Source organism: Schizophyllum commune (genome assembly GCF_000143185.2).
Source record: "Schizophyllum commune H4-8 unplaced genomic scaffold SCHCOscaffold_4, whole genome shotgun sequence".
NCBI classification, from domain to species: domain Eukaryota; kingdom Fungi; phylum Basidiomycota; class Agaricomycetes; order Agaricales; family Schizophyllaceae; genus Schizophyllum; species Schizophyllum commune.
The window spans coordinates 3,376,188-3,404,103 of NW_026089541.1; the positions used below are offsets into that span (position 1 = coordinate 3,376,188).

General features: G+C 60.0%; 17 protein-coding genes and 1 non-coding gene across 18 annotated transcripts; 11 read left to right on the forward strand and 7 right to left on the reverse strand.

Annotated features, from left to right (window-relative positions):
* The first annotated feature begins 106 nt into the window (after positions 1-106).
* On the forward strand, positions 107-178 carry SCHCODRAFT_t75. Its single transcript has one exon. It is a non-coding gene; the product is annotated as a tRNA-Glu (tRNA).
* A 234-nt stretch (positions 179-412) lies between these two features.
* Positions 413-1,285, forward strand: SCHCODRAFT_02620421 (uncharacterized protein). Its single transcript, XM_050344998.1, has 3 exons — positions 413-629; positions 722-830; positions 982-1,285. The coding sequence occupies exons 1-3, from the start codon at positions 499-501 to the stop codon at positions 1,195-1,197; spliced, it is 456 nt and encodes a 151-aa protein (XP_050201389.1). The 5' UTR covers positions 413-498; the 3' UTR covers positions 1,198-1,285.
* Positions 1,232-2,096, reverse strand: SCHCODRAFT_01122653 (uncharacterized protein; the record flags this gene model as incomplete). Its single annotated transcript, XM_003033528.3, has 2 exons — positions 1,232-1,318; positions 1,401-2,096. 2 exons carry the CDS (start codon positions 2,094-2,096, stop codon positions 1,301-1,303), a joined length of 714 nt encoding a protein of 237 aa, XP_003033574.1. The 3' UTR covers positions 1,232-1,300.
* A 202-nt stretch (positions 2,097-2,298) lies between these two features.
* On the forward strand, positions 2,299-3,593 carry SCHCODRAFT_02620422 (uncharacterized protein). The gene is made up of 3 exons (XM_050344999.1): positions 2,299-2,715; positions 2,772-3,242; positions 3,297-3,593. Exons 1-3 carry the CDS (start codon positions 2,679-2,681, stop codon positions 3,530-3,532), a joined length of 744 nt encoding a protein of 247 aa, XP_050201390.1. The 5' UTR covers positions 2,299-2,678; the 3' UTR covers positions 3,533-3,593.
* Positions 3,594-4,391: 798 nt separating this feature from the next.
* SCHCODRAFT_02495038 (uncharacterized protein) lies at positions 4,392-4,968 on the forward strand (the record flags this gene model as incomplete). Its single annotated transcript, XM_003032967.1, has 2 exons — positions 4,392-4,695; positions 4,757-4,968. 2 exons carry the CDS (start codon positions 4,392-4,394, stop codon positions 4,966-4,968), a joined length of 516 nt encoding a protein of 171 aa, XP_003033013.1.
* Positions 4,969-5,942: 974 nt separating this feature from the next.
* On the forward strand, positions 5,943-6,776 carry SCHCODRAFT_01122657 (actin depolymerizing protein; the record flags this gene model as incomplete). Its single annotated transcript, XM_050341059.1, has 4 exons — positions 5,943-6,189; positions 6,321-6,357; positions 6,405-6,545; positions 6,606-6,776. Coding segments are annotated over exons 1-4 (528 nt in total), but the record flags the coding sequence as incomplete, so codon positions are not given.
* A 4,256-nt stretch (positions 6,777-11,032) lies between these two features.
* SCHCODRAFT_02241256 (uncharacterized protein) lies at positions 11,033-12,084 on the reverse strand. The gene is made up of 6 exons (XM_050342154.1): positions 11,783-12,084; positions 11,591-11,633; positions 11,487-11,544; positions 11,308-11,341; positions 11,149-11,253; positions 11,033-11,093 (listed from the first exon to the last, which is right to left on the reverse strand). Exons 1-5 carry the CDS (start codon positions 11,937-11,939, stop codon positions 11,192-11,194), a joined length of 354 nt encoding a protein of 117 aa, XP_050201392.1. The 5' UTR covers positions 11,940-12,084; the 3' UTR covers positions 11,033-11,093; positions 11,149-11,191.
* Positions 11,999-13,090, reverse strand: SCHCODRAFT_02241260 (uncharacterized protein). The gene is made up of 4 exons (XM_050342155.1): positions 12,800-13,090; positions 12,495-12,710; positions 12,270-12,388; positions 11,999-12,206 (listed from the first exon to the last, which is right to left on the reverse strand). The coding sequence occupies exons 1-3, from the start codon at positions 12,926-12,928 to the stop codon at positions 12,293-12,295; spliced, it is 441 nt and encodes a 146-aa protein (XP_050201393.1). The 5' UTR covers positions 12,929-13,090; the 3' UTR covers positions 11,999-12,206; positions 12,270-12,292.
* A 555-nt stretch (positions 13,091-13,645) lies between these two features.
* Positions 13,646-14,473, forward strand: SCHCODRAFT_02620438 (uncharacterized protein). Its single transcript, XM_050345000.1, has 2 exons — positions 13,646-13,998; positions 14,061-14,473. Exons 1-2 carry the CDS (start codon positions 13,808-13,810, stop codon positions 14,260-14,262), a joined length of 393 nt encoding a protein of 130 aa, XP_050201394.1. The 5' UTR covers positions 13,646-13,807; the 3' UTR covers positions 14,263-14,473.
* Positions 14,474-15,163: 690 nt separating this feature from the next.
* Positions 15,164-15,926, forward strand: SCHCODRAFT_02466930 (actin depolymerizing protein; the record flags this gene model as incomplete). Its single annotated transcript, XM_050342662.1, has 4 exons — positions 15,164-15,342; positions 15,474-15,510; positions 15,558-15,698; positions 15,756-15,926. Coding segments are annotated over 4 exons (528 nt in total), but the record flags the coding sequence as incomplete, so codon positions are not given.
* Positions 15,927-16,272: 346 nt separating this feature from the next.
* On the forward strand, positions 16,273-17,420 carry SCHCODRAFT_02537359 (uncharacterized protein; the record flags this gene model as incomplete). The annotated part of the gene is made up of 2 exons (XM_050343588.1): positions 16,273-16,328; positions 16,381-17,420. Coding segments are annotated over 2 exons (725 nt in total), but the record flags the coding sequence as incomplete, so codon positions are not given.
* Positions 17,421-18,043: 623 nt separating this feature from the next.
* Positions 18,044-18,560, forward strand: SCHCODRAFT_02241430 (uncharacterized protein). The gene is made up of 2 exons (XM_050342158.1): positions 18,044-18,276; positions 18,358-18,560. The coding sequence occupies exons 1-2, from the start codon at positions 18,084-18,086 to the stop codon at positions 18,519-18,521; spliced, it is 357 nt and encodes a 118-aa protein (XP_050201397.1). The 5' UTR covers positions 18,044-18,083; the 3' UTR covers positions 18,522-18,560.
* Positions 18,561-20,251: 1,691 nt separating this feature from the next.
* SCHCODRAFT_02241279 (uncharacterized protein) lies at positions 20,252-21,222 on the reverse strand. The gene is made up of 4 exons (XM_050342156.1): positions 20,908-21,222; positions 20,620-20,677; positions 20,438-20,539; positions 20,252-20,358 (listed from the first exon to the last, which is right to left on the reverse strand). The coding sequence occupies exons 1-3, from the start codon at positions 21,062-21,064 to the stop codon at positions 20,449-20,451; spliced, it is 306 nt and encodes a 101-aa protein (XP_050201398.1). The 5' UTR covers positions 21,065-21,222; the 3' UTR covers positions 20,252-20,358; positions 20,438-20,448.
* On the reverse strand, positions 21,185-22,215 carry SCHCODRAFT_02241411 (uncharacterized protein). Its single transcript, XM_050342157.1, has 4 exons — positions 21,925-22,215; positions 21,620-21,835; positions 21,395-21,513; positions 21,185-21,334 (listed from the first exon to the last, which is right to left on the reverse strand). Exons 1-3 carry the CDS (start codon positions 22,051-22,053, stop codon positions 21,418-21,420), a joined length of 441 nt encoding a protein of 146 aa, XP_050201399.1. The 5' UTR covers positions 22,054-22,215; the 3' UTR covers positions 21,185-21,334; positions 21,395-21,417.
* Positions 22,216-22,770: 555 nt separating this feature from the next.
* SCHCODRAFT_02620451 (uncharacterized protein) lies at positions 22,771-23,598 on the forward strand. The gene is made up of 2 exons (XM_050345001.1): positions 22,771-23,123; positions 23,186-23,598. The coding sequence occupies exons 1-2, from the start codon at positions 22,933-22,935 to the stop codon at positions 23,385-23,387; spliced, it is 393 nt and encodes a 130-aa protein (XP_050201400.1). The 5' UTR covers positions 22,771-22,932; the 3' UTR covers positions 23,388-23,598.
* SCHCODRAFT_02241462 (uncharacterized protein) lies at positions 23,391-24,503 on the reverse strand. The gene has a single exon (XM_050342159.1). The coding sequence runs from the start codon at positions 24,238-24,240 to the stop codon at positions 23,578-23,580; it is 663 nt and encodes a 220-aa protein (XP_050201401.1). The 5' UTR covers positions 24,241-24,503; the 3' UTR covers positions 23,391-23,577.
* On the forward strand, positions 24,301-27,022 carry SCHCODRAFT_02494398 (uncharacterized protein; the record flags this gene model as incomplete). Its single annotated transcript, XM_050343002.1, has 10 exons — positions 24,301-24,479; positions 24,611-24,647; positions 24,695-24,835; positions 24,896-25,465; positions 25,520-25,987; positions 26,045-26,179; positions 26,234-26,365; positions 26,422-26,643; positions 26,701-26,801; positions 26,863-27,022. 10 exons carry the CDS (start codon positions 24,301-24,303, stop codon positions 27,020-27,022), a joined length of 2,145 nt encoding a protein of 714 aa, XP_050201402.1.
* SCHCODRAFT_02241609 (uncharacterized protein) lies at positions 26,853-27,854 on the reverse strand. The gene has a single exon (XM_050342160.1). The coding sequence runs from the start codon at positions 27,551-27,553 to the stop codon at positions 27,038-27,040; it is 516 nt and encodes a 171-aa protein (XP_050201403.1). The 5' UTR covers positions 27,554-27,854; the 3' UTR covers positions 26,853-27,037.
* Positions 27,855-27,916: the final 62 nt, after the last annotated feature.

Consider the following 27,916-nt stretch of genomic DNA (forward strand, 5'->3'; position numbering starts at 1 on the left):
CGCGCGGCAGCGCATACTGTACTTCATTCCTACCCCCAAGCTCGCGCAACCAAAGTGTGGCTCGAAGCCCCCTAACCCCCTGCCGTAGGCAGGTCTCAAGAGCTAGTCCGGTATGGTGTAACGGCTAACATTGCCGCCTTTCACGCGGCAGCTCGGGGTTCGATTCCCCGTACCGGAAGTCTTGCCATACGTCGTCCATCTTTTTGGCTTGGAGCTCTGTTTGTTTCGCGGCAATGAGGTCCTACCTGGAGTACTCACCATTCATTTCCTGCGATAGATGACCACGCTTGCTGACTTCTCCTTATATAAGGTAGGGGCTATCACTGTGATACTATCAGGATGAGGACCACAATGACGTAGGCATGTAGTGGCGCGCAGCTGCTATGTCGACCGTGTTCGGTTGCTTGACATATACATTGTCTTCAACAGTCGTCGTCTACCAAGTCTTCCAACGCTCGTCGCGCATTACTACAAAGAAGAAGCAACCACCCACCCACCATGTCCGCTCCCACCTACGACGCCGCGGCGCGCGTCGAGCGCGTTAGTGAGGAATACGCCGCGATGAAGGAGGCCGGGACGCTGCGCGCGGACCCAGAGGCGGAGCGGAGGGTGAAGGGGGCGGCGGAGAGGTGAGTCGGGGTGATTTGGTGTCGGGTGGAGTGCAGACTTCAGACGACCATACCGTACCTCCATCGACCCGCGTACTGACTACCCCACCCAGCGCCATCACGCACGGCGTCAAGGCACAGCAGACGCGGAACCCCATCGCGCGCGTCGTGCACGGGCGCGCTGCGCGCAGGAGCGCGAAGCGGGCGGAGAGGGAGGTCGATGTGAGTGGGGCTGGTCTCTACGTGCGTCTGCACAGAACAAGCGTGCGTCGCGGTGTTCCCGATATACGTCCTCGATGTATGCGCTTCATAACGATCTCGAACACCTTTCCGGTGAAAAGGAAATCGAGAACGTATTGCTTTCCTCCTTCAGACCCTCAAGCACACCGACGACGGCGCCAAGGTCCGCACGGGCATGCCCTCGGACACGCGTGAGCTCAAGATGGCCAAGCGGCTCGAGGAGCAGGGAAGGCGGGCGGAGGCGGGGACGCGGGATAAGCAGGACCCCGCGCTGAAGACTATGAGCGCGGATACCGATGTCGGGAAGCGCGTTGGCGGGGTCGCGGATGCGGAGGAGATCGAGGTGTGAGCATTGGCATGCAGGCGAGCAGAGGCAGGTGAAGGAGTTGGGTATATGCGCCCGAGATGTTTTGAATCAAGGACGAAATAGTGCACATGAGCGATCGGACAGCCTAATCCATACGATGTATCTGTGCGGAGTGTGAGTATATGCGCGCTACTGGCAGTCGAGAAGACAGCGCGCCAACGCTGGTCTGGAGAAACGCAACTCACCTCCTCCGCCAACGCCGTCCACTCTGTTAGTGCGCGAATGTAGTCATCCCTCCCCTCGTCCACCGGTATGTCCGCTCCCCAGACCATGAAGGACGAGAACTGTGATGCGGGGTTGAGAACTCGGGATGGGCGGGTGTCTTCTGTCGCTTCGTCGTCCTCTGGCATCATCGCGTCCTCCTCGCCTTCCTCGGAGGCAGCACCATTCCGTCCGCGTCGACCTTTTTGTGGTCTTGTGCCGCGTGGGCGGGAGGTAGCCGGTTTCCCGTCTGCGCGGAGGACGACGCCGAGGTAGCCCGGCGGAACGTCGACGCGCAAACCATGGACGGTGCGGCCGCGGAAGGAGGAGACGAGGCGCTTGGAGGTTTGAGAGGAGGCCGATGGATTCGTTGTCGAGGCCGGAGCGGGGACAGATGAAGGTACTGCTGTGTCCATTGTGTTTGATGTGGATGGCGCGTCTGCGATCGCTATGGTGGCTGGTGCCTCTCCCGTTATAGGCGCTTCACCTGGCGCCGACGACGCGCTACTCGCAGTCGCCTTAGCCCCCTCCGGCGCCCCCACCTCCTCCTTCGCCGGCTGGGTCAGAAAGTACGTCGACACGGGCGCGGGGCCGGTGTGCGCGATGTGGAAGGGGAGGAGGTTGGGGTCGGCGGTCGAAAGCTTGCGCAGGTCGCAGGTGGAGTGAATGGAGAGGGACATCGGGGTGCGTGAGAGGTCAGTCGTGTCGAGCGGAAGATGTTGCAGTCGTCGCACTAGACGATGACCAGGACAATACGGTGCCAGTGATTGAGACGCGTGCGCGACGCCGCGCGTCACGCGCATGTGATCGTGACGAAAAATGGTTGAAATCCCGGAATCCCGCCGACTTGAGATCAACCTTGTCCTCAACCAAGTGACGTGTGCCATGTACTCAATTAGGCCTCCCTCGTTGATTTCCAGAGCCCGTCTTGTCTTTCTGAGCGAGCGGAACGCTCTGCTATGGACCCAATGCTGATTCTCTTGTTGATGACTGCACCGACCCTCTGCTATTGTTCCTTATGCGGCGATACGGGCGGGACCGAATTGCCACAATGCCTGCATTACTGCTTCTGCTTCCACGGTCGAAGCCTTCATTACCCAGAGTCAACAAATGCGAGCGCGAAGACCGTCGGCGTGCTCCTCTTAAAGCAGAACCAGGATCGAAGACCCGAAGCTTCCTTTCCTCTCGATCTTCATCGACCTACAGCCATCGCCATAGTTTATCCTTCAATTTGGGTATTGATCAGCCACCGAAACATCCTGATGAAACTCAGAACCCTCAGCAGAGTGCTTTCAACCAGTGAGTAGGGCACGGATCGATTCCACGGAGGACTGGTGCTGACGACTGTTGGCCAGTTTCGCTCTCCTCAAGCTCGTCTCGCCACAAATCAGACAAGGAAAGCGACGACGAGCGCACTTCCCATGAGAAGTCTTCTGAGCGCATCGAGCCTCCTCCTCAGGCCAAGACTCCTGCGCGCTCGTCGCGCAAGCCTGTGGATCGCGCCGAGGCCCCGCCGTCAGCTTACCGACAGCAACGACTCCGCCGACGGGCCACGATGGATCCAAGACCTATCTCGCGACCAGAGCCGCCTGCCGACCCGCCTCAAAAGCCTGCGCAAGCTAACTCCTCGCCTCGGAGTCTGCCTTTGCAACGTGCGGCTCGACATACCAGCTTGCCGCCGCGCCCAGCAGGATCCTCCGGTGCCATACCTGATTTATCCCGTTCTGTCCGGTCCGAGCAAGCTCGCTCAGCGCGATATGATGTGCATTCACCCGCCCGACCTGAGCCGCTTCGACCCAGCCAGCCTCACCGTATTAAGCGGAAGCGTCAGTGGCGATCTTCTTGTCCTGCGATTTCGCAAGCTGACCTTGTTTATGCAGCTGTCCCGTATCATATTATCGAAGGCATCAAGGACGAGAAAGCCTCTGCATGCCCTTCAGAAAAGGCCCGTGCAGCTGCAGGGCCTAACGGCGCAACGGAAGCGGATTCTGGCAGGCGAGTAGACACTCAGAACGGCTCGCATCTTGACGAAGCGAAGCCACCTGTTCCTCCTCGCTCCGTGCGACGAGCAACGCTGGCTAGTCCAGTGGACTACCGAGAGTACTCCAGGCCATGATGTGTTTTGCTACGACTGTTTTATATAGGCTATGTATGGTAGAGTAATTTGTGACGCTCAGGCGTCCATTCTTGTTCATAAGGAGGCCCCGAAAGCGTCAACTCGAAGATTTGGCAGACACCGAAGTCGAACACCGGCCCCCCGGTCCGATGAGGCGCTCCAGATCCTCCTCACGTGCGGTGGACCTCTTGGTCTCCGAATTCCATCACCGCTGACCGTGGTCCGTCCGAGCGCTTGCGGAACGATCCGTCTGCGTTCACGCTTCAGTCTACTTTCGCACTCGATCGCGGAGGTCGAGCACACTCTGGCTGGAAAGTCGTTGCAGTGGAAGATTGGTGCTGCGAGGCAGCGAAGAGCTATCGTCGAGCGACACGCTGCGATAGAGGTGCGAGGCGGAGTGCTTGTCTCGGTAGGCAGGAGCTGATGTAGTACTTGTGCAGGTATTGGACAACATTATCTCGACCCTATACGGTTGGAGAACCCTCCATCCGTCTCGTATCGTCTTCCCGATATCGGTCGCACCCCTACGCGACTAGCCGAGGCCCGCGTAGGACTGAGGACTTGCTTGGGACGATTACACCCCCATCGACGTCAACTATCCGCATCTCACCTTCGCTCACCGAAATCCCATCTATTTACCATGCACGCGCCCGCGCACCTCGGGCACCAGCAGCGCCTCGTCGCGCAGGCGCTGTTCGGGCAGCAGGGGCTAGCATTCGTCGGGCAGGCGGCCGCGGCCGCTCTGACCGGGCACCACTCAAGCCACGCCGCAGCGCTGGCCAACCAGCAATCCGCCGCCCTCACCAGCCACCAAATCGCAGCCCTCCCGCCCCAGCTGCACTTCCTCATCCAGCTCCGCATGGCGTCGACGTCTAGGCAGGTGGCGGCGTGCGAGGGTGCGGCGGCGGAGCGTGTTAAGGAGGCCCCGGGGCTTCCGCCAGAACGGAGGGCGCCGAGGGCGGCGCGGGCGCGGGCGAAGCAGGGCTTGGTGCGCGGAGTTGCCACGCCCTCGTCTCGAAACTTCTCCGCAAGCGCGGCTCGCGCCTTTTCTACGACCCCCGCTCGAGAGAACGCGTATCCGTTCCCGACGAACCCGCGGCCGACGCCGCATCAGATATTCCACCTGCCGGTGACGGCGAGTCAGAAGGAGATCAAGGCGAGATGTGAGTTGTCGGCCTCACAACAGTAGTTGGCGAACATATATGCTGATGATCACTCTTTAAGACTACGACCTTGTCCGCCTCCACCACCCGGACTCGCATAACTGCAGACACATGACGCCTGCGGAGAGGCATAGGAGGTTCCAAGCCATAACCAATGCCTACGACATCCTGCGAGGCAAGAAGGCACCCGAGGGACCTTTTGATCCTTTCGCGGCGGAACTGGCCAGGAGGAAGAGGGCGTACGCGGCGGCGAGAAGGTGCGCCAAGTCTTGAAAGATTCCAAGAGGCACAGCGGAACTGACGACGCTCTACAGAGGTCGCCAACAGTCCATGTACCGTGACTATCGGGACTACGCGCCCAGCGGAGACGAGCGCTGGAAGGACCGGGTCATCGTCACCGTTGGCGTGTTGGTAAGTCGTGTTAGTTTTTTGAGGGTTGAATGAGTTGCTGACGATCCCCTTTGTCTCTGGGCTCCCTTGTTGTCTGTCTACCTTACCTCTCTAATGTGATGCGTGACTTCGTCGAACTGTTGCGGTCGTTCGTCGATTCCCATCCTTACCACCCCTCAACTTCGCTACCAACACGACACGGTCCAACTTCACCCTCTACCTCGCACTTGACACCCTCTACGTCGCTCTTGACACCGTCCACCTCCCACACCGCCGCCCCCTCTCCAGACCTTCTTCGCCGGCATGATGCCGAGCTTCATCACGCTGCCGACGCACAAATACAAGGACCAGCAGGCGATCAACAACCTGAAGGAGGCACGGATGGACGCGATCAAGTATAGCGAGGAGCGAAGGGCGGCGATGCGGAGGAGGGCGGATGCGATTTTGGACGAGCAGGCGAGGGCGAGGGAGGGGTAGGTGAAGTTAGCTCGCGAGGAAGGGTATGTGAAAGGGAAGATGATGACAGTCCCTCGTCCTTAACAAGGAAGCAGTGAGTGGAGATGGATGTGGTATGCGAGGTTAGACCCAGCAGGGTCTCTGAATATAGGACGTTTGCCTGTATTTCTACATACACCTTCGTTGCTTTCGTGATTACTCAATATATATAGGCAACTTTGTTCTCCTTTTCATGGAAGTATTTCGGTTCAGTTCTCCGTGACCGTCAATTGTAAGCCAAGCTTCGAGAAAATCCGGGGCAACCGGGATGGTGACGTCATGTGACCTGCCCACGCCCATCGCCCTCGAGCTTCGCTTTCTGACTTGAACTGTTGCACAGCTCGTCGCTGCGCGTCTTCATCGCTTTTCTCGCCTCTCATCATCTAAACAATCATCTTGCTCTTGACCACCACCTTCACTACGAGCGACGATGTCGCTCCAAGTAAATCTGTCCAGCCAGGACATCGCGAAGGCGTATAACGACGTCCTGAACGCGAATGGAATCGACTGGGCGCTGTTCACGTATGAGAAGGGCACGAATGATCTTAAGGTGCAGAGCACGGGGAATGGGGGGCTGGAAGAGCTGGAAGAGGAATTCTCGGATGGAAGGTGAGTACGCGTATCGTCGTCATCAGCGGGCAGACGAGGGGGTGGAGGGCAGGATGGACGCGCGATAGAAACGGAGGGGCGCGCGATGGCGGCGAGGACTCAATCTGAGTGTGCTGCTGACGATTCTCTAGGATACAATACGCGTTCGCCCGTGTCGTGGATCCCAATGTGCGTGTCATGTACCCAATCGCGAACCTCTGCTTACACCCGGACAGAGCCAGCTCCCCAAGTTCGTCCAGATCAATTGGTGCGGGGACGGCGTGCCCGAGGTCAAGAAGGGACTCTTCCACACGCACTCAAACGCCGTATCGCGCTTCCTCCGCGGCGCGCACGTCGTCCTTCAAGCTCGCAATGAGGTGCGCAACAGCATCCATCCTCACCCATCTACAATTCATCTGACTTGCATCCTCCTCTAGTCCGACGTCGCACCTTCCCTCATAATGCAGCGTGTTGAAGCTGCTTCCGGAGCGAAGTACTCCTCTCATAAGGAGGCCCCGCGCAAGTTTGAGCCCATCGCGCCTGTCGGGTCGTCCTACAAGCCCGTCGGCCGCCCGGATATCGCAGCCATGAAAGCAGCGCCACCGCCCGCTCCTGCAGGGAAGCCTTCTCTTCCGACCACTGCCCGACCTGCGGGCGCGGCATCCCTATATGGTCGCCCTGCCGCGGCAGGGCAGCAGAAGACAGGCTCTGCTCCCGAGGGCGCGTGGCCGGAGGATAAGCCCGCCGCCGCACCGGCGGCAGCTGCTCCTCCCCCGCCTCCCCCTGCTACCTCCCGCCCTGCGTTCAGCGCGGGTGCGGGTGCTGCGAGGCCTGCGTTCAGCGCCGCAAGCCCTGCGACTGCGTCGCGTCCGGCTTTTAGCGCGGCGCCAAGCCCAGCGAGTGCGACACGTCCTGCGTTTAGCGCCGCATCCCCCGTGGCCGCGTCCCCGAGGCCCGCGTTTAGCGCATCGCCCGCGTCGGCTTCGAGGCCTGCGTTCAGTGCTGCTACGGTAAGTCGCAATGCCCCTTACGTTCTACCATGAGCTGACTCTCCTTCCTCAGCCTCCGCCTGCGGCGTCTCGTTCGCCCCCGCCGGTCGCCTCCGCTACCGCGCCCACCAAGCCTGACCCCGAGGACCGCATCGCCCCCGTCGGCACCGCCTACACTCCTGTACATCTTCCGGCGCCCAAGAAGCTCAAGAACCCGTTCGCCAAGTTCGCACCGCCTCCACCTGCCCCCGCCGGTCGCGCGCCCGGTAAACTGACGTGGAGCGAGTGCCAGGCGCAGGCGAAGGAGGAAGGGACGGCGATCCCCCCGGCGACCCTGGCGAGGAAGTGGGGCGCGACGGCGGGCGGAGGGATGGGGAGCGAGGTAGCAAGATCGACAAGAACACACCGACGATGTCGCGCGCGCGCGGACATTGTCGTCGCTGCACGAGACGGAGGACAGGCTCGCTCACGCGCAGCACGCCGCCGCCGCCGCCGCCGTCGTCTTGCCCCACCCTCCCCTCCTCCGAGTAAGCAAGGTTCTCGACGTCCTACCGACTCGGCAAGATTGCCAGCGCCTTTGCGAGGGCGCGACAGGTCCCCGGCGTCCGCGCCGTGTCCCCGCGACGTGGAGAAGGCCGCGAAGCGACGAGGAGAAGGTGCTCGAATGCGCACCTCCCCGCCTCCACATCGCCTCCTGCTTGGACGAGTCAGCGGGGGAAGTGAGAAAAGGATGAGGGAGTTACACGGCGACTTCAACGGCGTCCGCGCCGCACCTTTCGGGCTCGCAAATGCCTGCGCGATGCTCGAGCTCACGAGCAAGCACGCCCCCTCCCCCGCCTCACGAAGACCGGACTCACCTGCTGAAGAGCAACCGCGCGCTTCGGCGACGTCCGCGAGCGACGACGGCACAGCGCATTCGACGCGCGGATGCACCCACCCAACACGTCGACGCGCACCCCGTCCCCCCTCCCTCCTCCCGGATGGAGTTCTCCTCGCATCCAAGAGCCGCGAGCCGCTACGGCACTCGTCGCGGGCCATGCGACTCGCGTGAAAGACACGGCGTAGCTGTCTGGGTACCTGCGACGTCGTCAGTAAAGGTGCGAGAGCGGCACGGCGAGAGGGGGAGGAGGGATGTGTACGAAGGAGAAGGTGATGAAGGTGAGTAATAGCGACTCGGGGGCGACTGAGAAAGGTAGTGGAGTGATGGGGGAGGGTAGTGCGAGGGAGAAGGAGTCGAAGGGGAGTGGATGTGACGAGGGTGGGGTGATGGGGGAGGGCCGTTGGTGAGGAGGGGGAGGGGGCGAAGGTGGGGGAAGGGAGCTCGTAGGCGGCAGGCGATGGTGTGTGGGTGATGGGAGACGATATTGCGAGGGTGGGCGAGTTGGGAAGCGGTCAGTACGACGAGGAGGAGGTGATGGGGGAGGGCAGTTGCCGAAGGGGAGGGGAGGGTGTCGAGTAGGTACGAGTACCCACGATGTAGTAGGTAGAAGTGATAATGCGAGTTGATTGCAGTACACAGCGAGGGATGTCATGGCGAGGGTGTGAAGACAAAAAAGAATCAGATACGAAGGGGGGAGGGAGAAAAGTACAATGAGAAGAACAAGGAATCGGGTGCTCACCTCGTCCCTGAGGGTTTCAAGCGCCCAATCGATGGACGACGCGAAGAATACGACCTAGACAAATGCTAGCAGCAGTCAGTGAAGTAGTAGATGGTGGCCACAAATAACAAGGGCTCACCTTGTGATTTTCTCGCATTTCGCTTGAAGCGGCACTCGGCATGGATTTCTCGACGTCGCACGCGGTATTGACGACGAGGTAGGGTATCCTAAGTACTGTACTACGCATTCCTCGTGTTTCATGGTTATTTACGACTACTCGAACGAGATAAAACCGAATTGTCTACTCTATACCGCTTCTACTGCTCATAAGCCCCTCCCTCGTCTGGAATACCCTTCGGCGTGAGGCCATCCTGACAAGCAGTCAGTCTCACTCCGAGCCGCGGACTGAAGCGACAACTCACGGATTTCGAGTTTTGGTGGGAAAATCACAGTCCCTCAAAATGTGCCGAGAGCGCGGTCAGTGGACGTGGGGAGAGTGTTCTCAGCATAGCTCCCAGCGTGGAGAATACGAATCTAGTGAGTACAGAGCTCACACCCTCGCTCGAGGGCCATGCCGAGACTAAAAGCGGTCCAGTTCGAGTTGAATCGAACTCAAGGCAATTCTGCACGATCCAGGGCATCAGCGTTCGATACAAGACAGTATCGTGCGAGAATTTACCTAGAGTTCAACGTGCTTAACATTCAGATTGCGGTGAAGCGCCGTTGAGCGCAAACTCTGCGAGGAATGCATGAGATAATCGAGCCAAGATTGAGATAGCGGTCCCCCTACCTCGACCACAGCGTCGACAATAAGCGGTGGGCTGTCGGGCATCTGTGCGACGCAAAAACGACGCCCAATTGGGCCAGACAGCATGCAAAAACTAAAGAGAATGATGAGCACGAGTCAAGTCAGCAAAACAGCACCACGTACTGTCGAGGGTGCATCACTTGAATCCTGGATGGGACAGGCGAATATGGCGGTCGCTCGGCCGTGTAATCGACCTGCAGAGCCACAAAGAGCACCTTCGAACACATGGTCTGCTCGCAAGCGGTCAGTCAACAAGTCGATCTCACGGCCGGGTAGCAAACCTCACCGTGAACTAGCATGGTCTCCCCCTCCCTCAACGTTCTTGGGGGTGGCAAGGCGCGGGCGTGGTGGACGCATAGCGCACCTGCGACGGCGTTCGCGAGGTGAGCGCGTCCGGCACAGAGATCGCGGCTTACCTATCTACGTGCCTTCTCGATGACCAGCCGGTCAGTCAGTCGCCCAATTCATCTCTTCGCGTGCTCTGTGCAACCCGCGTGCCAGCCGGCCGTGTCGGCGGCACCAGAACCAGATTATGTCACCTAGAGATAACCCGTGCGCTCGGGCCGCTTCGCGGCCGCGAGGGCCTCCCGTGTCTCGCGCGAGACCTTGTCTGTGCCCCTACAACACGGCTGTATGACTGTATTAGATACGTGAGAGCTTCCGCGAACAGAAGCAAGGCGTACCGTGGTGTCGCATCCATCATCGTAGGGGCCGCGCGCATGCCTCCGGCGGTTCGAGGGTCCCCGAAAATGCGAGATAAAATGACGACTCGCGCTCTGTGCCCCCGAGTCAGAGTTAGGAGAGAAAATGAAGTCAAAAGGGAGTCTGCTCACCTCAATGACCCCGAGAACCTACTCGAGTGCGTAGGCGTCGCGAGATTGGCTTCGCTAGCGGCCTGCTGAACCAATCGTTAGCCAGCGCTTTGGGGAAAGGAGGGAGGACTGCAAAGTACCGGAGTTTCGCATGGATCGCCCTAGGGATCCCGCGCATGCCTCCGGCGGTTTGAGTGCCGCCAAGATGGCTGCGTAAACGGTCAGTAGACGCTTATATGTCTCGGATACAAGTGAGGGGGCGGGGGCGAGATCGTATGCACTCACCTCAATGACCCCGAGAACCTACTCAAAGCGCCCTCAAAGCTTCAGGGGATCGCCGAAGCGCTCGGTGTTGGTCAAGGTCGCCTATCGAGCGGCCTATGGCACCTCCAGAACTTGATGGTGGACAGAAGCAGTCAGCGAGCGCTCGATAAAACGATGAGGAGCGTACCAACTTTCAACAGCTCGTGCAATCCCGATTTGAGGACGTGTGTAACTGCTGAGAGAGCGTAAGCGCAAGTTATCAAAAGCCTCATCTTGTGGCAGTGAACCGCCGGGTCGTTACTCACCTTCGCGTCGACGTGGGGGGTGGGAAGCAAGTCACCTCGGTGACACGTTTTGTGACGAACTGAATGGCCTTACGAGACGAGTGGCGGCGGCTGGCGCGGGAGTCAAGGACGCAGAGGAACATGTGAGCGCGCCAGCGGACGGACGGGATCTGACGTTGGTGACGGGGTGAGTCGACTGATTCGAAATCAAAGTCGTAGACTCACCCCGTGCGTCGTCGTCGTCGCCGTCGTCGCCTAGCCGGCGCCCTCAATGTCCCCGCCGAAAGGCGTAATAGCGATCACTGCAATACATACGATGTTGAGGGGGTCGTTGAGGACGTTAGCGACACGCCCAAAAGTCAAAGAAGTCACTGAACTCACGATGATCAGTTGCACTCGAGCATAGACCCCAATATCGCTGCCATAGAGGGGGTTAGAAGCGAGGTTGAGGGAGTAAAAATAGGAAGTAAAGCTCACCTGCAAGCGCCACGAATTCGAGGTGAAAGTAGATGAAGTCAATGTCAGCAAAAAGACGCAAACCAATGAAATATATGCGATCTCACCTGTGCTAAGAGCCGCGCTCGGCGAGGCGTCGTGCATGGGACACAGACGATGCAAATTCTAGAAAGTGTTAGTAAAAGCGCCTCGATGCTGCGAGCGTACAGACCGAAGTAATAACTCAAGGGTCAAGGTGAGCTCGAAGACGAGTGCTTCGTCAAAAGATTCAGAAGGAGCGCGGGCTGCGAAGGTGTAAAGAGGCGAGTAGAGAGTGAATAAGGCGAGTAAAGTAAGAGAGGAGGGAGGGAGGAGAGGAGGGAAGTAGAGGGGGGAGGGGAAGTGAGGAAAGCAGTCGACTCACCCCGCCCTTTATACGAATCCACCAAGCGCACGGACTCGCAGAGGACCGCCACATCTTCCCCTTGATGCCCCACCACCTCGCCAAACAGTTCCGGCCCTCTGTCATCCGGATATTCCTTGCCGCCCACCCCTCCTCCTCCCAAGCCCCAACGGCCCATCTTCCGCGCTTCTCTTCGAATTCAGGGAGCCGGCGCCCAGGCCGACGCGTGTTTGATTGTGACAAATGATGGGACCCTGATTGATCGGTGTCGAGGAATCGCCTCCGCGCCAGTGGAAGTTTGGAGGCGAGGCAGGGCGGTAGGAGCGGTGTTTGCAAACCGAGTAGACGGATGTTGGGGAGGGAAAGGATGGCATACAGGCAGTATTCCGGGTCCTAGGGGCTAGGGGTAGGATGTCTTGAGTGCCCGGACGCCGAGGTGAAGACGCTGCTAGTCGAAGAAGTCAGGAATGCGCCGCGAAGCGTTTGCAGCCGTTTGCGGCGTACTCACCGAAAACCAGCAAGTCGGGACTCTTAATATATGGCCGCAGAGTCGTTTAGATACACGCTACGTGCATTTGCTCGGTCTGAGGACTTTTGAGTTGAGGCTCGGACGCCCGAACGGACAGCCTGCCGCAAAAGGCAGGCATTCAGCGACACGCGGGGACGAGCGCGAGAGTGCGACGACCTCCATCGTGTGCACTTCTGATTCATTGGAAAGGCCTGAATTACTTACGGAAACATTGCCGTTGACTCTCGGCCTGCTATTTTGCAAGCATGGTCGCGTGAAGCGCTGGATTTGCGCTTGTAGCCCAAGCCGCAAAGACACGCTCGAGTCCGCCTCGACCACATCAAATTTCCTACCGTCCGGCAGCCTCCGTGCTTCCGTGTTTCGGTGAGTTGATGCCCGAGTATCGCAGTCGAGCGGAGGAAGATGGAGCCGAGGCGATTGCTGGCAATATGGCGGTAAGCGTGTTTTCATTGTCCTCGGACGCTTGGGGAGCGCAGTCACAGTGCTAGAATGAGAGGGGGATGGCTTACTCTTGCTGTAGATGGCGCGAAAATGCGAGACCGCGCGTTGGGCGGCCGTGCGCTGCTGGGGGAACTCGCGCGTGGCTGAGCTGATGTGCTATTGTCTGAGCACGAGCACAGAAGCCGCTGCGCCCTCATCACAGGCACATGAACCACTTCTCGGGTTCCTCGCAGGTCCGTCTGGGTTGTATCAGGCCGTCGGGGCTTCCTACTCACTCTTCGCGAGCTTGGTCCCGCCGGCTCGAGCGGCTCCCTGCCGCGTCAGTGATGTCTGCGAAGGCCTTCGCCGTCGTTCTCGTTGCCTCGTGAGTGTTCTCATCTCGTACGTACCTGTCTCTCATCCTTTCATCCTTATTTGGTGGCCCGGAGACGAGGGCTTTCCCCCTCATCTCGCCGTTGTTTTGATCTCATCGGCGGCTGCGTGACCTGAGTTTTCCTGTTATTTCTGGGGTGTACGTGGTGTATGTGCGATATGTATGCGTATCTAGGGTGGTCGGCCACCCGACTTGGTGGTGGTGGTGGTGGTAGTGGATGGACGTAGGAGACAAGGGATTCCGCCGCGATTTGCCGGAGTCGAGCGCGGCGGCTCACCGGCGCGGCTTTCCCGGCCAGTTCGAATCTCGCCGCCGCCGTTCGTCACTTGTTCCCGACCACCACGTACGATGTCTCGGCGTGTCTGCAATCTCATTTCCAGTCGTCGCCGGGTCGTTTCCTGAAGAGAACGAATTTTTTGAAGCCTTGCACGCTGCATTTTCGAGTGAGCTCGTGGGAGCTGTTTGAGGTGCCTGCTGTCTGAGCTGTTTGAGTTGCTCGCTGTTCGTGCTGTCCGTTTGAGGCTGTATTACGCATTTTGTACTCCCACTATGTTCTTCTCATCCCTGTAGCCTAGACTCCAAGTCTCCTCGGAGCTTTTCATCTTACTTCTCGTCCTACTTCTCATCACTCGTCTCGACTCGCTCGCTCCTTGGAAATACCCGCTCGCTACTCGAATACCCGAAGAAGCAGTTTGTTGGATTGATGGCTTCGACATCAGGGTGCAGTGCTTTGCACGCCACAGCGGCGATCACGGCTGCCTCGTGCACTCCATCACACCTCCTGGCTTCACTCTACAGCTTCGACCTTGTCCTTCTCCCATCACCTAGCTTCCTCGCTCCGTCCATCTCCATGTCCTTGCTCACTCGTCTCACTGTCTTTGCTCGCTCTCGGATCTGGCAATGCTGTCAGTAGCTGTTTTTGAAACAAGTTACAACGAGATCGACGAGTACAGCACCTTCTGCTGCAAAACCGAGGCACCTTCAAGGACAGCGGAAGCGAGTGAAGGACGGGAGCGAATTGGCGAGCACGGAGAAGACGAGCGAGCAGGCGGATCGAGTTCAAGAGCCCGAGAGCAGCAGGAGATGTGCGAGCGAGCGAGCTTGGCTGGCAGCGGCGGCGAGATTAGCTCGCTGACAAGGTGCGTGGACTCACTCTGATCCCCGATTCGAGCGCTGACCTACGTTTCGAGGGTGCTCGCCTGAGGAGCGGGACTGCATCGAGTGTGATGCATGAACAGCAAGCCTACGGTGCGTGCCAAAAGCATGTATTGATTGCCTCGAGCTTACATCGTGTGATACGAGGACACCAGCGGGGACTCACCTTGGGCCGCACACGAGTGCCAACACGTCAGTGACTGGGCTGGGGCAGATGGAGAACGAGAGCTCGAGTGGAAGGTGGGTGAGTACTGACGAGAGCTCCCCCTGCCCCCGCGCCTCCCACTGCTGCACGGGAGGAAAGGGGGAGGGGAGGGGAGGGGAGGGGAGGGGAAGGAGGGGGTGAGGGGGGAGTGGTGTGAGAGCCAAAGTAGGGTAGATTTAGAATGAAAAAGCCAGAGCTTAAGCGCTCGCTCCGCTCGCGCGACGCTCCGGGGAGGTGAAGCTCCTGCCCGCGCGAAAAACGGGCGTTTCGGGAAATGCCGAACGGTCCCAAGGATGAGGGGGTGCGCGGCGGGGGGCGGGTGGCGGCGGCGGGACGAGGAGGGGACGGTGGTTGAGAACAAGGCGGCGGAAAGTCGGGCCGACGATGCGGCGACGGGACTTGCCGACCGACGCACAGCGCAACGTCGGGCGAACAACCACGCTCGGCACCGACGCGGATGTGGGACGTGGATGCGTAGATAGGCGACTCGTCGTGTAGCTGTATGTACGGGGTAGAAACCTTCGAGCCATGCCCAGGAAAACCCGGGGCGACCGGAATGGTGGCGTCATGTGACCTGCCGACGTGCCCTGGCGCAGCCTTGAACTGAACGGTACATCGCTTTTCTTTTCCGGCAGTCACCTAGAAAGTACTTGGAGTCAGCTATCTAACTCCTCACCACCCCCAGCGACACCCACGCGGATGTCGCTCCAAGTGAATCTGTCCAGCCAGGACATCGCGAAGGCGTACAACGACGTCTTGAACGCGAATGGAATCGACTGGGCGCTGTTCACGTATGAGAAAGGCACAAACGACTTGAAAGTGCAGAGCACGGGGAGCGGGGGACTGGAGGAGCTGGAGGAGGAGTTCTCGGACGGGAGGTGAGTGCGCGTATCGTCGTCATCAGCGCGCAGAAGCAGAGATGTAGGGTGGGATGGGGGCGCGATGAGGACGGAGGGACGCGCGATGGCGGCTGGGACTCGATCTGAGCGTGGTGCTGACGACTCTCTAGGATACAATACGCGTTCGCCCGCGTCGTGGATCCCAATGTGCGTGTCATGTCCCCAATCGCGAACCTCTGCTTAGACCCGGACAGAGCCAGCTCCCCAAGTTCGTTCAGATCAACTGGTGCGGAGACGGCGTGCCCGAGGTCAAGAAAGGTCTCTTCCACACCCACTCAAGCGCCGTATCGCGCTTCCTCCGCGGCGCGCACGTCGTCCTTCAAGCTCGCAATGAGGTGCGCAACAGCATCCATCCTCCATCTACAATTCATCTGACTTGCATCCTCCTCTAGTCCGACGTCGCACCTTCCCTCATTATGCAACGTGTCGAAGCCGCCTCCGGAGCGAAGTACTCCTCGCACAAGGAGGCCCCGCGCAAGTTCGAACCCATCGCGCCTGTCGGGTCCTCCTACAAGCCCGTCGGCCGCCCGGACATTGCAGCCATGAAAGCTGCCCCACCGCCTGCTCCTGCTGGCAAGCCATCTCTCCCGACCACTGCCCGACCTGCGGGAGCGGCATCGCTTTACGGTCGCCCCGCCGCTGCCGGGCAGCAGAAGACCGGGTCCGCGCCTGAGGGGGCTTGGCCGGAGGATAAGCCCGCTACCGCACCGGCGGCAGCTGCTCCTCCCCCGCCTCCGCTTGCTACGTCTCGCCCGGCGTTCAGCGCTGGAGCCGGGGCAGGCAGGCCGGCGTTCAGTGCCGCAAGCCCTGCGACTGCGTCACGTCCGGCGTTCAGTGCGACGCCAAGCCCAGCCAGCGCGACGCGCCCTGCGTTCAGTGCAGCGTCGCCCGCGGCTGCGTCCCCAAGGCCCGCGTTTAGCGCTTCGCCTGCGTCGGCTTCGAGGCCTGCGTTCAGTGCCGCTACGGTAAGTCGCAATACCTTATATGCTCCACCATGAGCTGACTCTCCTTCCTCAGCCCCCACCCGCGGCGCCGCGCTCGCCCCCGCCAGTCGCGTCCGCTACCGCGCCCACCAAGCCTGACCCCGAGGACCGTATCGCGCCCGTCGGCACCGCCTACACCCCCGTACATCTTCCAGCGCCCAAGAAGCTCAAGAACCCGTTCGCCAAGTTCGCACCGCCTCCACCTGTCCCCGCCGGTCGCGCGCCCGGTAACCTGACGTGGAGCGAGTGCCAGGCGCAGGCAAAGGAGGAAGGGGCGGCGATCCCCCCGGCGACCCTGGCGAGGAGGTGGGGCGCGACGGCGGGTGGAGGGGTGGGGAGCGAGGTAGCGAGATCGACAAGAACGCACGGACGATGTCGTGCGCGCGCGGACGTCGTCGTCGCAGCACGAGACGGAGGACAGGCTCGCTCACGCGCAGCTCGCCGCCGCCGCCGCCGTCGTCTTGCCCCACCCTCCCCTCCTCCGAGTAAGCGAGGTTCTCGACGTCCTATCGACTCGGCAAGATTGCCAGCGCCTTTGCGAGCGCGCGACAGGTCCCCGGCGTCCGCGCCGTGTCTCCCCGCGACGTGGAGAAGGCCGCGAAGGGGCATTTTCGACGAGGAGAAGGTGCTCGAGTGCGCGCCTCCCCGCCTCCACAACGCCTCCTGCTTGGACGAGTCAGCGGGGGAAGTGAGAAAAGGATGAGGGAGTTGCACGGCGACTTCGACGGCGTCCGCGCCGCACCTCTCGGGCTCGCAAATGCCTGCGCGATGCTCAAAAGCACGCCCCCCTCCCCCGCCTCACGAAGACCGGACTCACCTGCTGAAGAGGAACCGCGCGCTTCGGCGACGTCCGCGAGCGACGACGGCACAGCGCATTCGACGCGCGGATGCACCCACCCAACACGTCGACGCGCACCCCGTCCCCCCTCCCTCCTCCCGGATGGAGTTCTCCTCGCATCCGACAGCCGCGAGCCGCTACGGCACTCGTCGCGGGCCATGCGACTCGCGTGAAAGACACGGCGTAGCTGTCTGGGTACCTGCGACGTCGTCAGTAAAGGTGCGAGAGCGGCACGGTGAGAGGGGGAGGAGGGATGTGTACGAAGGAGAAGGTGATGAAGGTGAGTAACAGCGACTCGGGGCGACTGAGAAAGGTAGTGGAGTGATGGGGGAGGGTAGTGCGAGGGAGAAGGAGTCGAAGGGGAGTGGATGTGACGAGGGTGGGGTGATGGGGGAGGGCAGTCGATGAGGAGGAGGAGGAGGGGGCGAAGGTGGGGAAAGGGAGCTCGTAGGCGGCGGGCGATGGTGTGTGGGTGATGGGAGACGGTATTGCGAGGGTGGGCGAGTCGGGAAGCGGCCAGTACGAGGAGGAGGAGGAGGTGATGGGGGAGGGCAGTTGACGAGGGGGGGAGGCTGTCGAGTAAGTACCAGTACACACGATGTAGTAGATAGAGACTATAATGCAAGTTGATTGAAGTACACGGCGAGGGGTGTCATGGCGAGGGTGTGAGGACGAAGAGGAATCGGATGCGAAGGGGAGGGGAATGTGTACGATGAGAAACAGAAGAAATCGAGTGCTCACCTCGTTCCCGAGGGTTTCTAGCGCCGAGTCGATCAACGGCGCGAGGGATACGACCTAGACATGTACTAGTAACAGTCAGTGAAGGAGTAGATTGTGGCCACAAATTACAAGGGCTCACCTTGTGATTTTCTCGAATCTCGGTCGAAGCGGCGCTCGGCATGGATCTCTCGACGTCGCACGCGGTATTGACGACGAGGTATGGTATCCTAAGTACTGTACTACGCGCGCCTCGTGTTTCATGGTTATTTACGACTACTAGAACGAGATACAACCGAATTGTCTACTCTATACCGCTTCTACTGCTCATAAGCCCCTCCCTCGTCTGGAATACCCTTCGGCGTGAGGCCAGAGGTGGTCCCCGTCGTAGATACGTCTCAGTCATCCTGAAAAGCAGTCAGTCTCACTCCGAACCGCGGACTGAAGCGACAACTCACGGATTTCGAGTTTTGGTGGGAAAATCACAGTCCCTCAAAATGTGCCGAGAGCGCGGTCAGTGGACGTGGGGAGAGTGTTCTCAGCATCGCTCCCAGCGTGGAGGATACGAATCTAGTGAGTACAGAGCTCACACCCTCGCTCGAGGGCCATGCCGAGACTAAAAGCGGTCCAGTTTGAGTTGAATCGAACTCAAGGCAATTCTGCACGATCCAGGGCATCAGCGTTCGATACAAGACAGTATCGTGCGAGAATTTACCTACAGTTCAACGTGCTTAACATTCAGATTGCGGTGAAGCGCCGTTGAGCGCCAACTCTGCGAGGAATGCATGAGATAATCGAGCCAAAACTGAGTTAGCGGTCCCCCCACCTCGACCACAGCCTCGACAATGAGCGGTGGGCTGTTGGGAGTCTGTGCGACGAACGGGTGACGCTCGATGGGGTCGGTCAGCATGCAATAACTAAAGAGAATGATGAGCACGAGTCAAGCCAGCAAAACAGCACCACGTACTGCCGAGGGTGCATCACTTGAATCATGAATGGGACAGGCGAATATGGCGGTCGCACGAGCATGCAATCTCCCTACAAAGTCACAAAGAGCGCCTTCAAACGCATAGCCTACCGGAAAGCGGTCAGTCAACAAATTGATCTGACGGCCGGGTAGCAAGCCTCACCGTGAACTAGCATGGTCTCCCCCTCCCTCAACGTTCTTGGGGGTGGCAAGGCGCGGGCGTGGTGGACGCATAGCGCACCTGCGACGGCGTTCGCGAGGTGAGCGCGTCCGGCACAGAGATCGTGGCTTACCTATCTACGTGCCTTCTCGTGAACAGCCGGTCAGTCAGTCGCCTGATTCATCTCTTCGCGTGTTCTGTGCAATCCGCGTGCCAGCCGGCCGTGTCGGCGGCACCACAGCAGATCCAGGTTATGTCACCTAGAGATAATTCGTGCGCTCGGGCCGCTTCGCGGCCGCGAGCGTGTCTCGCGCGAGACCTTGTCTGTGCCCCTACAACACGCTGTGCCCCTACAACACGGGTGTATGACTGTATTAGATACGTGAGAGCTTTCGCGAACAGAAGCAAGGCGTACCGCGGTTTCGCATCCATCATCGTAGGGGCCGCGCGCATGCCTCCGGCGGTTCGGGGGTCCCCGAAAATGCGAGATAAAATGACGACTCGCGCTCTGTGCCCCCGAGTCAGAATTAGGAGAGAAAATGAAGTCAAAAAAGAGTCTACTCACCTCAATGACCCCGAGAACCTATTCGAAGCGCCCTCAAAGCTTCGAGGGATCGTCGAGGGGCTCGGTGTTGGTTGAGGCTGTATAGCGAGCGGCCTGTGGCACCTCCAGAACTTGATGGTGGTCAGAGGAAGTCAGCAACCGCTCGATAAAACGAAGGGGACTCGAGCTTACCAAAATTCAGCAGCTCGTGGAATCCCGATTTGAATGCGCGAGGACGCGGATTCGCCGTTTTGGGTGCTGTAGGAGCATAAGCGCGAGGTGACAAGAGCTTCGTCTCGGGGGAATGGACCGACGCGTCGATACTCACCTCAATGGCCTCGAAAAGCGAGGACGACCACTAGACCTTCGAGTCGCTCGAAGCCACGCGCAGTCGAGATCACGACTAGAGCGAGGGGATCAGTCGTAATGCGATGGAACGGGCCGATGTCGACTTACGAGGGGGGTTCCGGACGGTTCGCGTGCACGGTCAGTCTCGCCAACGATCGCGGTGTCGACGTCACGGTCGCAGGCGTGGTGGTGGAAATCAAGCGACGCCAGTGACACGTATCGTGACGAACTGAATGGGCTTACGAAACAGGTGACGGCGGTCAGCTTGGGCGTCGGCGGCACAGAGAGCCGTGTGAGCGTGCCAGCAGAGGGACGGGATACGACGTCGGTGATGGCAAAGCAGGTGGCGAGTCGAAAGAGTTGAAATCAAGTCGTGCGCTCACCCCGCGCGTCGACGTCGTTGCTTAGCCGGCGCAGTCCACGTCGCAGGAGAGGTCACTGCAGTAGAGATGATGTCGAGGGGGTGGTCAAGGACATCAGAAGAACACTTGAATGGAGAAGGAATCACTGAACTCACGATGCCAGTGGTCAGTAGCACTTGAGCACGAGCCCCAATGCCCCTACCAGGAAGCGAGTAAGGAGCGGACTCGAGGGAGTATTAGCAAGGAGTGAAGGCCAGCTGTAAGCGCCCCGAAATCGAGGCAAAAGCGAAGGAAGTCAAGATTAGCATAAGCAAACTGATCTGGAATGCGACCTCACCTGTGGTAAAAGCCGCGCTCGGCGAGGCGTAGAGGACTGTAAACAGACGATACATATACTGGATAGAAAGCGTCAGTGAAAGCGTATCAATGCCGAGAGAGCACAGACCAAAGTGATGACTTGAGAGTCAAGGCGAGCGCTTCGTCAAAAGATTCAGAAGGAGCGCGGGCTGCGAAGGTGTAAAGAGGCGAGTAGAGAGTGAATAAGGCGAGTAAAGTAAGAGAGGAGGGAGGGAGGAGAGGAGGGAAGTAGAGGGGGGAGGGGAAGTGAGGAAAGCAGTCGACTCACCCCGCCCTTTATACGAATCCACCAAGCGCACGGACTCGCAGAGGACCGCCACATCTTCCCCTTGATGCCCCACCACCTCGCCAAACAGTTCCGGCCCTCTGTCATCCGGATATTCCTTGCCGCCCACCCCTCCTCCTCCCAAGCCCCAACGGCCCATCTTCCGCGCTTCTCTTCGATCTCAGGGAGCCGGCGCCCAGGCCGACGCGTGTTTGATTGTGACAAATGATGGGACCCTGATTGATCGGTGTCGAGGAATCGCCTCCGCGCCAGTGGAAGTTTGGAGGCGAGGCAGGGCGGTAGGAGCGGTGTTTGCAAACCGAGTAGACGGATGTTGGGGAGGGAAAGGATGGCATACAGGCAGTATTCCGGGTCCTAGGGGTTAGGGGTAGGATGTCTTGAGTGCCCGGACGCCGAGGTGAATACGCTGCTGGTCGAACAAGTCAGGAATGCGCCGCGAAGCGTTTGCAGCCGTTTGCGGCGTACTCACCGAAAACCAGCAAGTCGGGACTCTTAATATATGGCCGCAGAGTCGTTTAGATACACGCTACGTGCATTTGCTCGGTCTGAGGACTTTTGAGTTGAGGCTCGGACGCCCGAACGGACAGCCTGCCGCAAAAGGCAGGCATTCAGCGACACGCGGGGACGAGCGCGAGAGTGCGACGACCTCCATCGTGCGCACCTCTGATTCATTGGAAAGGCCTGAATTACTTACGGAAGCATTGCCGTTGACTCTCGGCCTGCTATTTTGCAAGCATGGTCGCGTGAAGCGCTGGATTTGCGCTTGTAGCCCAAGCCGCAAAGGCACGCTCGAGTCCGCCTCGACCACATCAAATTTCCTACCGTCCGGCAGCCTCCGTGCTTCCGTGTTTCGGTGAGTTGATGCCCGAGTATCGCAGTCGAGCGGAGGAAGATGGAGCCGAGGCGATTGCTGGCAATATGGCGGTAAGCGTGTTTTCATTGTCCTCGGACGCTTGGGGAGCGCAGTCACAGTGCTAGAATGAGAGGGGGATGGCTTACTCTTGCTGTGGATGGCGCGAAAATGCGAGACCGCGCGTTGGGCGGCCGTGCGCTGCTGGGGGAACTCGCGCGTGGCTGAGCTGATGTGCTATTGTCTATGAACAAGCACAGAAGCCGCTGCGCCCTCATCACAGGCACATAGACCACTTCTCGGGTTCCTCGCAGGTCCGTCTGGGTTGTATCAGGCCGTCGGGGCTTCCTACTCACTCTTCGCGAGCTTGGTCCCGCCGGCTCGAGCGGCTCCCTGCCGCGTCAGTGATGTCTGCGAAGGCCTTCGCCGTCGTTCTCGTTGCCTCGTGAGTGTTCTCATCTCGTACGTACCTGTCTCTCATCCTTTCATCCTTATTTGGTGGCCCGGAGACGAGGGCTTTCCCCCTCATCTCGCCGTTGTTTTGATCTCATCGGCGGCTGCGTGACCTGAGTTTTCCTGTTATTTCTGGGGTGTACGTGGTGTATGTGCGATATGTATGCGTATCTAGGGTGGTCGGCCACCCGACTTGGTGGTGGTGGTGGTGGTAGTGGATGGACGTAGGAGACAAGGGATTCCGCCGCGATTTGCCGGAGTCGAGCGCGGCGGCTCACCGGCGCGGCTTTCCCGGCCAGTTCGAATCTCGCCGCCGCCGTTCGTCACTTGTTCCCGACCACCACGTACGATGTCTCGGCGTGTCTGCAATCTCATTTCCAGTCGTCGCCGGGTCGTTTCCTGAAGAGAACGAATTTTTTGAAGCCTTGCACGCTGCATTTTCGAGTGAGCTCGTGGGAGCTGTTTGAGGTGCCTGCTGTCTGAGCTGTTTGAGTTGCTCGCTGTTCGTGCTGTCCGTTTGAGGCTGTATTACGCATTTTGTACTCCCACTATGTTCTTCTCATCCCTGTAGCCTAGACTCCAAGTCTCCTCGGAGCTTTTCATCTTACTTCTCGTCCTACTTCTCATCACTCGTCTCGACTCGCTCGCTCCTTGGAAATACCCGCTCGCTACTCGAATACCCGAAGAAGCAGTTTGTTGGATTGATGGCTTCGACATCAGGGTGCAGTGCTTTGCACGCCACAGCGGCGATCACGGCTGCCTCGTGCACTCCATCACACCTCCTGGCTTCACTCTACAGCTTCGACCTTGTCCTTCTCCCATCACCTAGCTTCCTCGCTCCGTCCATCTCCATGTCCTTGCTCACTCGTCTCACTGTCTTTGCTCGCTCTCGGATCTGGCAATGCTGTCAGTAGCTGTTTTTGAAACAAGTTACAACGAGATCGACGAGTACAGCACCTTCTGCTGCAAAACCGAGGCACCTTCAAGGACAGCGGAAGCGAGTGAAGGACGGGAGCGAATTGGCGAGCACGGAGAAGACGAGCGAGCAGGCGGATCGAGTTCAAGAGCCCGAGAGCAGCAGGAGATGTGCGAGCGAGCGAGCTTGGCTGGCAGCGGCGGCGAGATTAGCTCGCTGACAAGGTGCGTGGACTCACTCTGATCCCCGATTCGAGCGCTGACCTACGTTTCGAGGGTGCTCGCCTGAGGAGCGGGACTGCATCGAGTGTGATGCATGAACAGCAAGCCTACGGTGCGTGCCAAAAGCATGTATTGATTGCCTCGAGCTTACATCGTGTGATACGAGGACACCAGCGGGGACTCACCTTGGGCCGCACACGAGTGCCAACACGTCAGTGACTGGGCTGGGGCAGATGGAGAACGAGAGCTCGAGTGGAAGGTGGGTGAGTACTGACGAGAGCTCCCCCTGCCCCCGCGCCTCCCACTGCTGCACGGGAGGAAAGGGGGAGGGGAGGGGAGGGGAGGGGAGGGGAAGGAGGGGGTGAGGGGGGAGTGGTGTGAGAGCCAAAGTAGGGTAGATTTAGAATGAAAAAGCCAGAGCTTAAGCGCTCGCTCCGCTCGCGCGACGCTCCGGGGAGGTGAAGCTCCTGCCCGCGCGAAAAACGGGCGTTTCGGGAAATGCCGAACGGTCCCAAGGATGAGGGGGTGCGCGGCGGGGGGGGGGCGGGTGGCGGCGGCGGGACGAGGAGGGGACGGTGGTTGAGAACAAGGCGGGATGGCGCGCGGAAAGTCGGGCCGACGATGCGGCGACGGGACTTGCCGACCGACGCACAGCGCAACGTCGGGCGAACAACCACGCTCGGCACCGACGCGGATGTGGGACGTGGATGCGTAGATAGGCGACTCGTCGTGTAGCTGTATGTACGGGGTAGAAACCTTTGAGCCATGCCCAGGAAAACCCGGCGCGACCGGAATGGTGGCGTCATGTGACCTGCCGACGTGCCCTGGCGCAGCCTTGAACTGAACGGTACATCGCTTTTCTTTCCTGCAGTCATCTAGAAAGTACTCATAGTCAGCTCTCTAACTCGTTATCACCCCCAGCGACACCCACGCGGATGTCGCTCCAAGTAAATCTGTCCAGCCAGGACATCGCGAAGGCGTACAACGACGTCCTGAACGCGAATGGCATCGACTGGGCGCTGTTCACGTATGAGAAGGGCACGAATGATCTGAAGGTGCAGAGCACGGGGAGCGGGGGACTGGAGGAGCTGGAGGAGGAGTTCTCGGATGGAAGGTGAGTTGGCGTATCGTCGTCATCAGCGCGCAGAAGCAGAGATGAAGGGCGGGATGGACGCGCGATGAGTGTAGGAAGGCGTGCGACGGCGGCGAGGACTCAATCTGAGCGTGGTGCTGACAACTCTCTAGGATACAATACGCGTTCGCCCGCGTCGTGGATCCCAACGTGCGTATCATATCCCCAATCGCGAGCTTCGACTCACACCCCAGCAGAGCCAGCTCCCCAAGTTCGTACAGATCAACTGGTGCGGAGATGGCGTGCCCGAGGTCAAGAAGGGACTCTTCCACACGCACTCGAACGCCGTATCGCGCTTCCTCCGCGGCGCGCATGTCGTCCTGCAAGCTCGCAATGAGGTGCGCAACAGCATCCATCTTCACCCATCTACTTCCCATCTGACTTGCATCCTCCTCTAGTCCGATGTCGCACCTTCCCTCATAATGCAGCGTGTTGAAGCTGCTTCCGGAGCGAAGTACTCCTCTCATAAGGAGGCCCCGCGCAAGTTTGAGCCCATCGCGCCTGTCGGGTCGTCCTACAAGCCCGTCGGCCGCCCGGATATCGCAGCCATGAAAGCAGCGCCACCGCCCGCTCCTGCTGGCAAGCCATCCCTCCCCACCACTGCCCGGCCTGCGGGAGCGGCATCGTTATACGGCCGCCCTGCCGCGGCAGGGCAGCAGAAGACTGGGTCCGCGCCTGAAGGGGCTTGGCCTGAGGATAAGCCAAAGGCGCCTCCTGCAGCTGCTGCACCCCCTCCTCCGCCTGCTACGTCTCGCCCGGCGTTTAGCGCGGGTGCCGGGGCAGCCAGGCCGGCGTTCAGTGGCGCGAGCCCTGCGACTGCGTCGCGTCCGGCGTTCAGTGCGGCGCCAAGCCCAGCCAGCGCCACGCGCCCTGCATTCAGCGCCGCTTCCCCCGCGGCTGCATCACCAAGGCCCGCGTTCAGCGCGTCGCCCGCGTCGGCTTCGAGGCCTGCGTTCAGTGCTGCTACGGTAAGTGTCAATACCCCTCACATGTTCTACCATGAGCTGACACTCCTTCCTTAGCCACCGCCTGCCGCGCCTCGTTCGCCCCCGCCGGTCGTGTCCGCCACTGCGCCCACGAAGCCCGACCCCGAGGATCGCATCGCGCCCGTCGGCACCGCCTACACTCCTGTACATCTTCCGGCGCCCAAGAAGCTTAAGAACCCCTTCGCCAAGTTCGAGGAGGAAGCCAAGTCCGTGCCGCCGCCGCCTACTCCTGCTGGTCGCGCCCCCGGTAAACTGACGTGGAGTGAAAGACAGGCGCAGGCGAAGAAGCAGCAGGAGGAAGAGGAGGCGAGGAGCAGGGCGGCCAGCGTTGGTGCCAGCCCGCCCGCGACCCCTGCTAAAAAGTGGGGCGCGGCGGCAGTTGGAGGGGCGGCGGCTGTGGGTGCGGGTGTGGGTGCTGCGGCGGCGGTCGCGGCGCATCATGAGCCGGAGCCGGAGCCGGAGCCTGAGGAGCAGGACTGGGAGCCAGAGCCCGAGGTGGCTGCGGTGAGTTTACACTGTTCGATATGGTACTTCTACGATATTGACTACACAATTTTTCAGCCTCCCCCTCCGCCTCCTCCCCCGCCTCCCCCACCTGCGCCGGCGGCCCTGGAGCCCGAGCCTCAGTTCGAGGCGGCTGCTCCACCCCCGCCGCCTCCGCCGCCACCTCCTCCGCCCCCGCCTCCTGTGGCTCAGGTATGAGGAGCCATTCTTATGTGTAGCGTCAAACTGACGTTGTTGCCCACGTAGATGGCTGCTCTATCAGTTGCAGAGCCCGAGCCTGCTCCCGAGCCGGAGGCAGAAGCAGAGCCCGAGCCCGCCGCGCCGGCTGGTCAATACGTCGGCGAGGGCATTTGCGCAGTCGTGCTGTACGACTACGAGGTTTGCTTATCCCCTTGATTCATGCGCACTCTCTCACTAACGCTCACCCCTCATAGGCCACCGAGGATAACGAGATGAGCCTCCTCGAGGGCGAGCTCGTCCAGCAGATCGAGGAGCTCGACGAGGGCTGGTGGAGCGGCATCGGGCCCGGAGGCAAGACTGGCATGTTCCCGGCGAACTATGTGGAGATTGTGGAAGCGACGCCGCCTGGCGCTGCTGAGCCTGAGCCTGAGGCGGCAGCTCCGCCCCCGCCACCGCCGCCTCCTCCGCCGCCACCGGTGAGTACATCGATGGGTCGCCAGTTTGGCTGCGGAGGGCTGATATGGGTTTTGTAGCCCCCTCCCGCTGCCCCTGCGGCGCCGCCGCGCCCGCCGACGCCGGAGCCGGAGCCAGAGCCGGCGACGGATGAGGGTGTCGTTGCGATTGCGTTATACGAGTACGTCTCCCTGGTCCCATTGTTCGACAAACCCTTGGGATCTGACTTGCTACATCTCCAGCTATGACGCCGCGGAGGACAACGAGCTCACCTTCCGAGAGGGAGACAAGATTGTGGAGATTGAGGCTGCGTCGGATGACTGGTGGCAGGGTAAGGACGCGGCGGGTAACGTGGGGCTGTTCCCGGGTGAGTTTCGTGAAGTTGTGGTTAGAGACAGGTAGCTGACTGTCTCGCAGCTAACTACGTGGAGGTGCAAGAATGAGAGGACGAAGACGATGCATGATAGTATGATGGTATAGTGCAAGAGGTGAAGGATGGAATGCAACGAAGGCAAGTACGAGAAGGGCGAGGATGTAGACTGGATGGACTATTCGGACGAAGACTGCTTTTTTTTCAATTCTACAGATCTTGGAGTAACCGTTCGACCGACTTCTCGTTCGCCTCGATGGGCCAGGGCCAGAGTACGACCTGGCCTTGTGTATGAGGGTGCTCAACTCGTCAACGGCGCTCTGAATCTCGTCGCCGATTACGCTTGGCGCGACGCCAAAGCTCCCATCGGCAGCGGGCACATTGGATGTCTTGCGTACTTCGTGAGCGCCTGAGTGCTGGGGTACGCGTATCGAGGCGGTCATCTTGCCGCCACTTGTCCTAGATGTGCAACTCGTTGTAGGTGGCGGTACAGGCGATTGCGCAATGGCTGGGTTTGGCGGGATGAACTCTCCGTCGTTTGGTGGTGGTAGGCAGCCTGTCATTCCATAGGATTGGCTGATCCCTGCAGCTTTCTCCGAAGGTCGTAGCAGTCCTTAAGTTCCAACACCTTGGCGAGCGATGGGAGGGTGGCGCGCGTTGAGACGATGTCGACATCGCGTCGACAATCACCGTGGGAGTCGGATACTGACATGGATCGTGAGTCCATACAACCCCTTTGGGACGAACAAAGACTGTAACAAGCGCGGCTGAGGCAGTATGGAGTCCTGACCAGTGTCGGGTCGCCGGTCGCCGTTAATCGTCGCGGTTGGCGCGCACTGACGAGATACGCGCGATACTTCGAAGGCTGTGGGTCCGCCACTGAGGAGAAATAAGACGAAGTACATCCGAACGCCCTCCCGTCCTCC

Coding starts and splice junctions, on each gene's coding strand:
- SCHCODRAFT_02241256 (XM_050342154.1), bottom strand. CDS start 11,939: ATGGGCCGTTGGGGCTTGGGAGGAGGAGGGGTGGGCGGCAAGGAATAT. Junction 11,545..11,590: donor ACCCTTGAGTTATTACTTCG/GTCTGTACGCTC, acceptor AACACTTTCTAG/AATTTGCATCGTCTGTGTCC. Junction 11,254..11,307: donor ATGCTCGAGTGCAACTGATC/ATCGTGAGTTCA, acceptor AACGTCCTCAAC/GACCCCCTCAACATCGTATG.
- SCHCODRAFT_02241279 (XM_050342156.1), bottom strand. CDS start 21,064: ATGGGCCGTTGGGGCTTGGGAGGAGGAGGGGTGGGCGGCAAGGAATAT. Junction 20,678..20,907: donor GGATTCGTATAAAGGGCGGG/GTGAGTCGACTG, acceptor CTTTCTATCCAG/TATATGTATCGTCTGTTTAC. Junction 20,540..20,619: donor GAGCGCGGCTTTTACCACAG/GTGAGGTCGCAT, acceptor GGGCGCTTACAG/CTGGCCTTCACTCCTTGCTA.
- SCHCODRAFT_02620438 (XM_050345000.1), top strand. CDS start 13,808: ATGGCTTCGACATCAGGGTGCAGTGCTTTGCACGCCACAGCGGCGATC. Junction 13,999..14,060: donor GTCTTTGCTCGCTCTCGGAT/CTGGCAATGCTG, acceptor CGAGTACAGCAC/CTTCTGCTGCAAAACCGAGG.
- SCHCODRAFT_02241462 (XM_050342159.1), bottom strand. CDS start 24,240: ATGACTGCAGGAAAGAAAAGCGATGTACCGTTCAGTTCAAGGCTGCGC.
- SCHCODRAFT_02241609 (XM_050342160.1), bottom strand. CDS start 27,553: ATGACAGGCTGCCTACCACCACCAAACGACGGAGAGTTCATCCCGCCA.
- SCHCODRAFT_02620422 (XM_050344999.1), top strand. CDS start 2,679: ATGAAACTCAGAACCCTCAGCAGAGTGCTTTCAACCA. Junction 2,716..2,771: donor CAGCAGAGTGCTTTCAACCA/GTGAGTAGGGCA, acceptor ACTGTTGGCCAG/TTTCGCTCTCCTCAAGCTCG. Junction 3,243..3,296: donor TCACCGTATTAAGCGGAAGC/GTCAGTGGCGAT, acceptor TTGTTTATGCAG/CTGTCCCGTATCATATTATC.
- SCHCODRAFT_02241411 (XM_050342157.1), bottom strand. CDS start 22,053: ATGAGGGCGCAGCGGCTTCTGTGCTTGTTCATAGACAATAGCACATCA. Junction 21,836..21,924: donor TCGCGCCATCCACAGCAAGA/GTAAGCCATCCC, acceptor CCATATTGCCAG/CAATCGCCTCGGCTCCATCT. Junction 21,514..21,619: donor GAGTCAACGGCAATGCTTCC/GTAAGTAATTCA, acceptor CTTTTGCGGCAG/GCTGTCCGTTCGGGCGTCCG.
- SCHCODRAFT_02620421 (XM_050344998.1), top strand. CDS start 499: ATGTCCGCTCCCACCTACGACGCCGCGGCGCGCGTCGAGCGCGTTAGT. Junction 630..721: donor GTGAAGGGGGCGGCGGAGAG/GTGAGTCGGGGT, acceptor TACCCCACCCAG/CGCCATCACGCACGGCGTCA. Junction 831..981: donor GGGCGGAGAGGGAGGTCGAT/GTGAGTGGGGCT, acceptor TTCCTCCTTCAG/ACCCTCAAGCACACCGACGA.
- SCHCODRAFT_02620451 (XM_050345001.1), top strand. CDS start 22,933: ATGGCTTCGACATCAGGGTGCAGTGCTTTGCACGCCACAGCGGCGATC. Junction 23,124..23,185: donor GTCTTTGCTCGCTCTCGGAT/CTGGCAATGCTG, acceptor CGAGTACAGCAC/CTTCTGCTGCAAAACCGAGG.
- SCHCODRAFT_02241430 (XM_050342158.1), top strand. CDS start 18,084: ATGGATCTCTCGACGTCGCACGCGGTATTGACGACGAGGTATGGTATC. Junction 18,277..18,357: donor CCTTCGGCGTGAGGCCAGAG/GTGGTCCCCGTC, acceptor AAGCGACAACTC/ACGGATTTCGAGTTTTGGTG.
- SCHCODRAFT_02241260 (XM_050342155.1), bottom strand. CDS start 12,928: ATGAGGGCGCAGCGGCTTCTGTGCTCGTGCTCAGACAATAGCACATCA. Junction 12,711..12,799: donor TCGCGCCATCTACAGCAAGA/GTAAGCCATCCC, acceptor CCATATTGCCAG/CAATCGCCTCGGCTCCATCT. Junction 12,389..12,494: donor GAGTCAACGGCAATGTTTCC/GTAAGTAATTCA, acceptor CTTTTGCGGCAG/GCTGTCCGTTCGGGCGTCCG.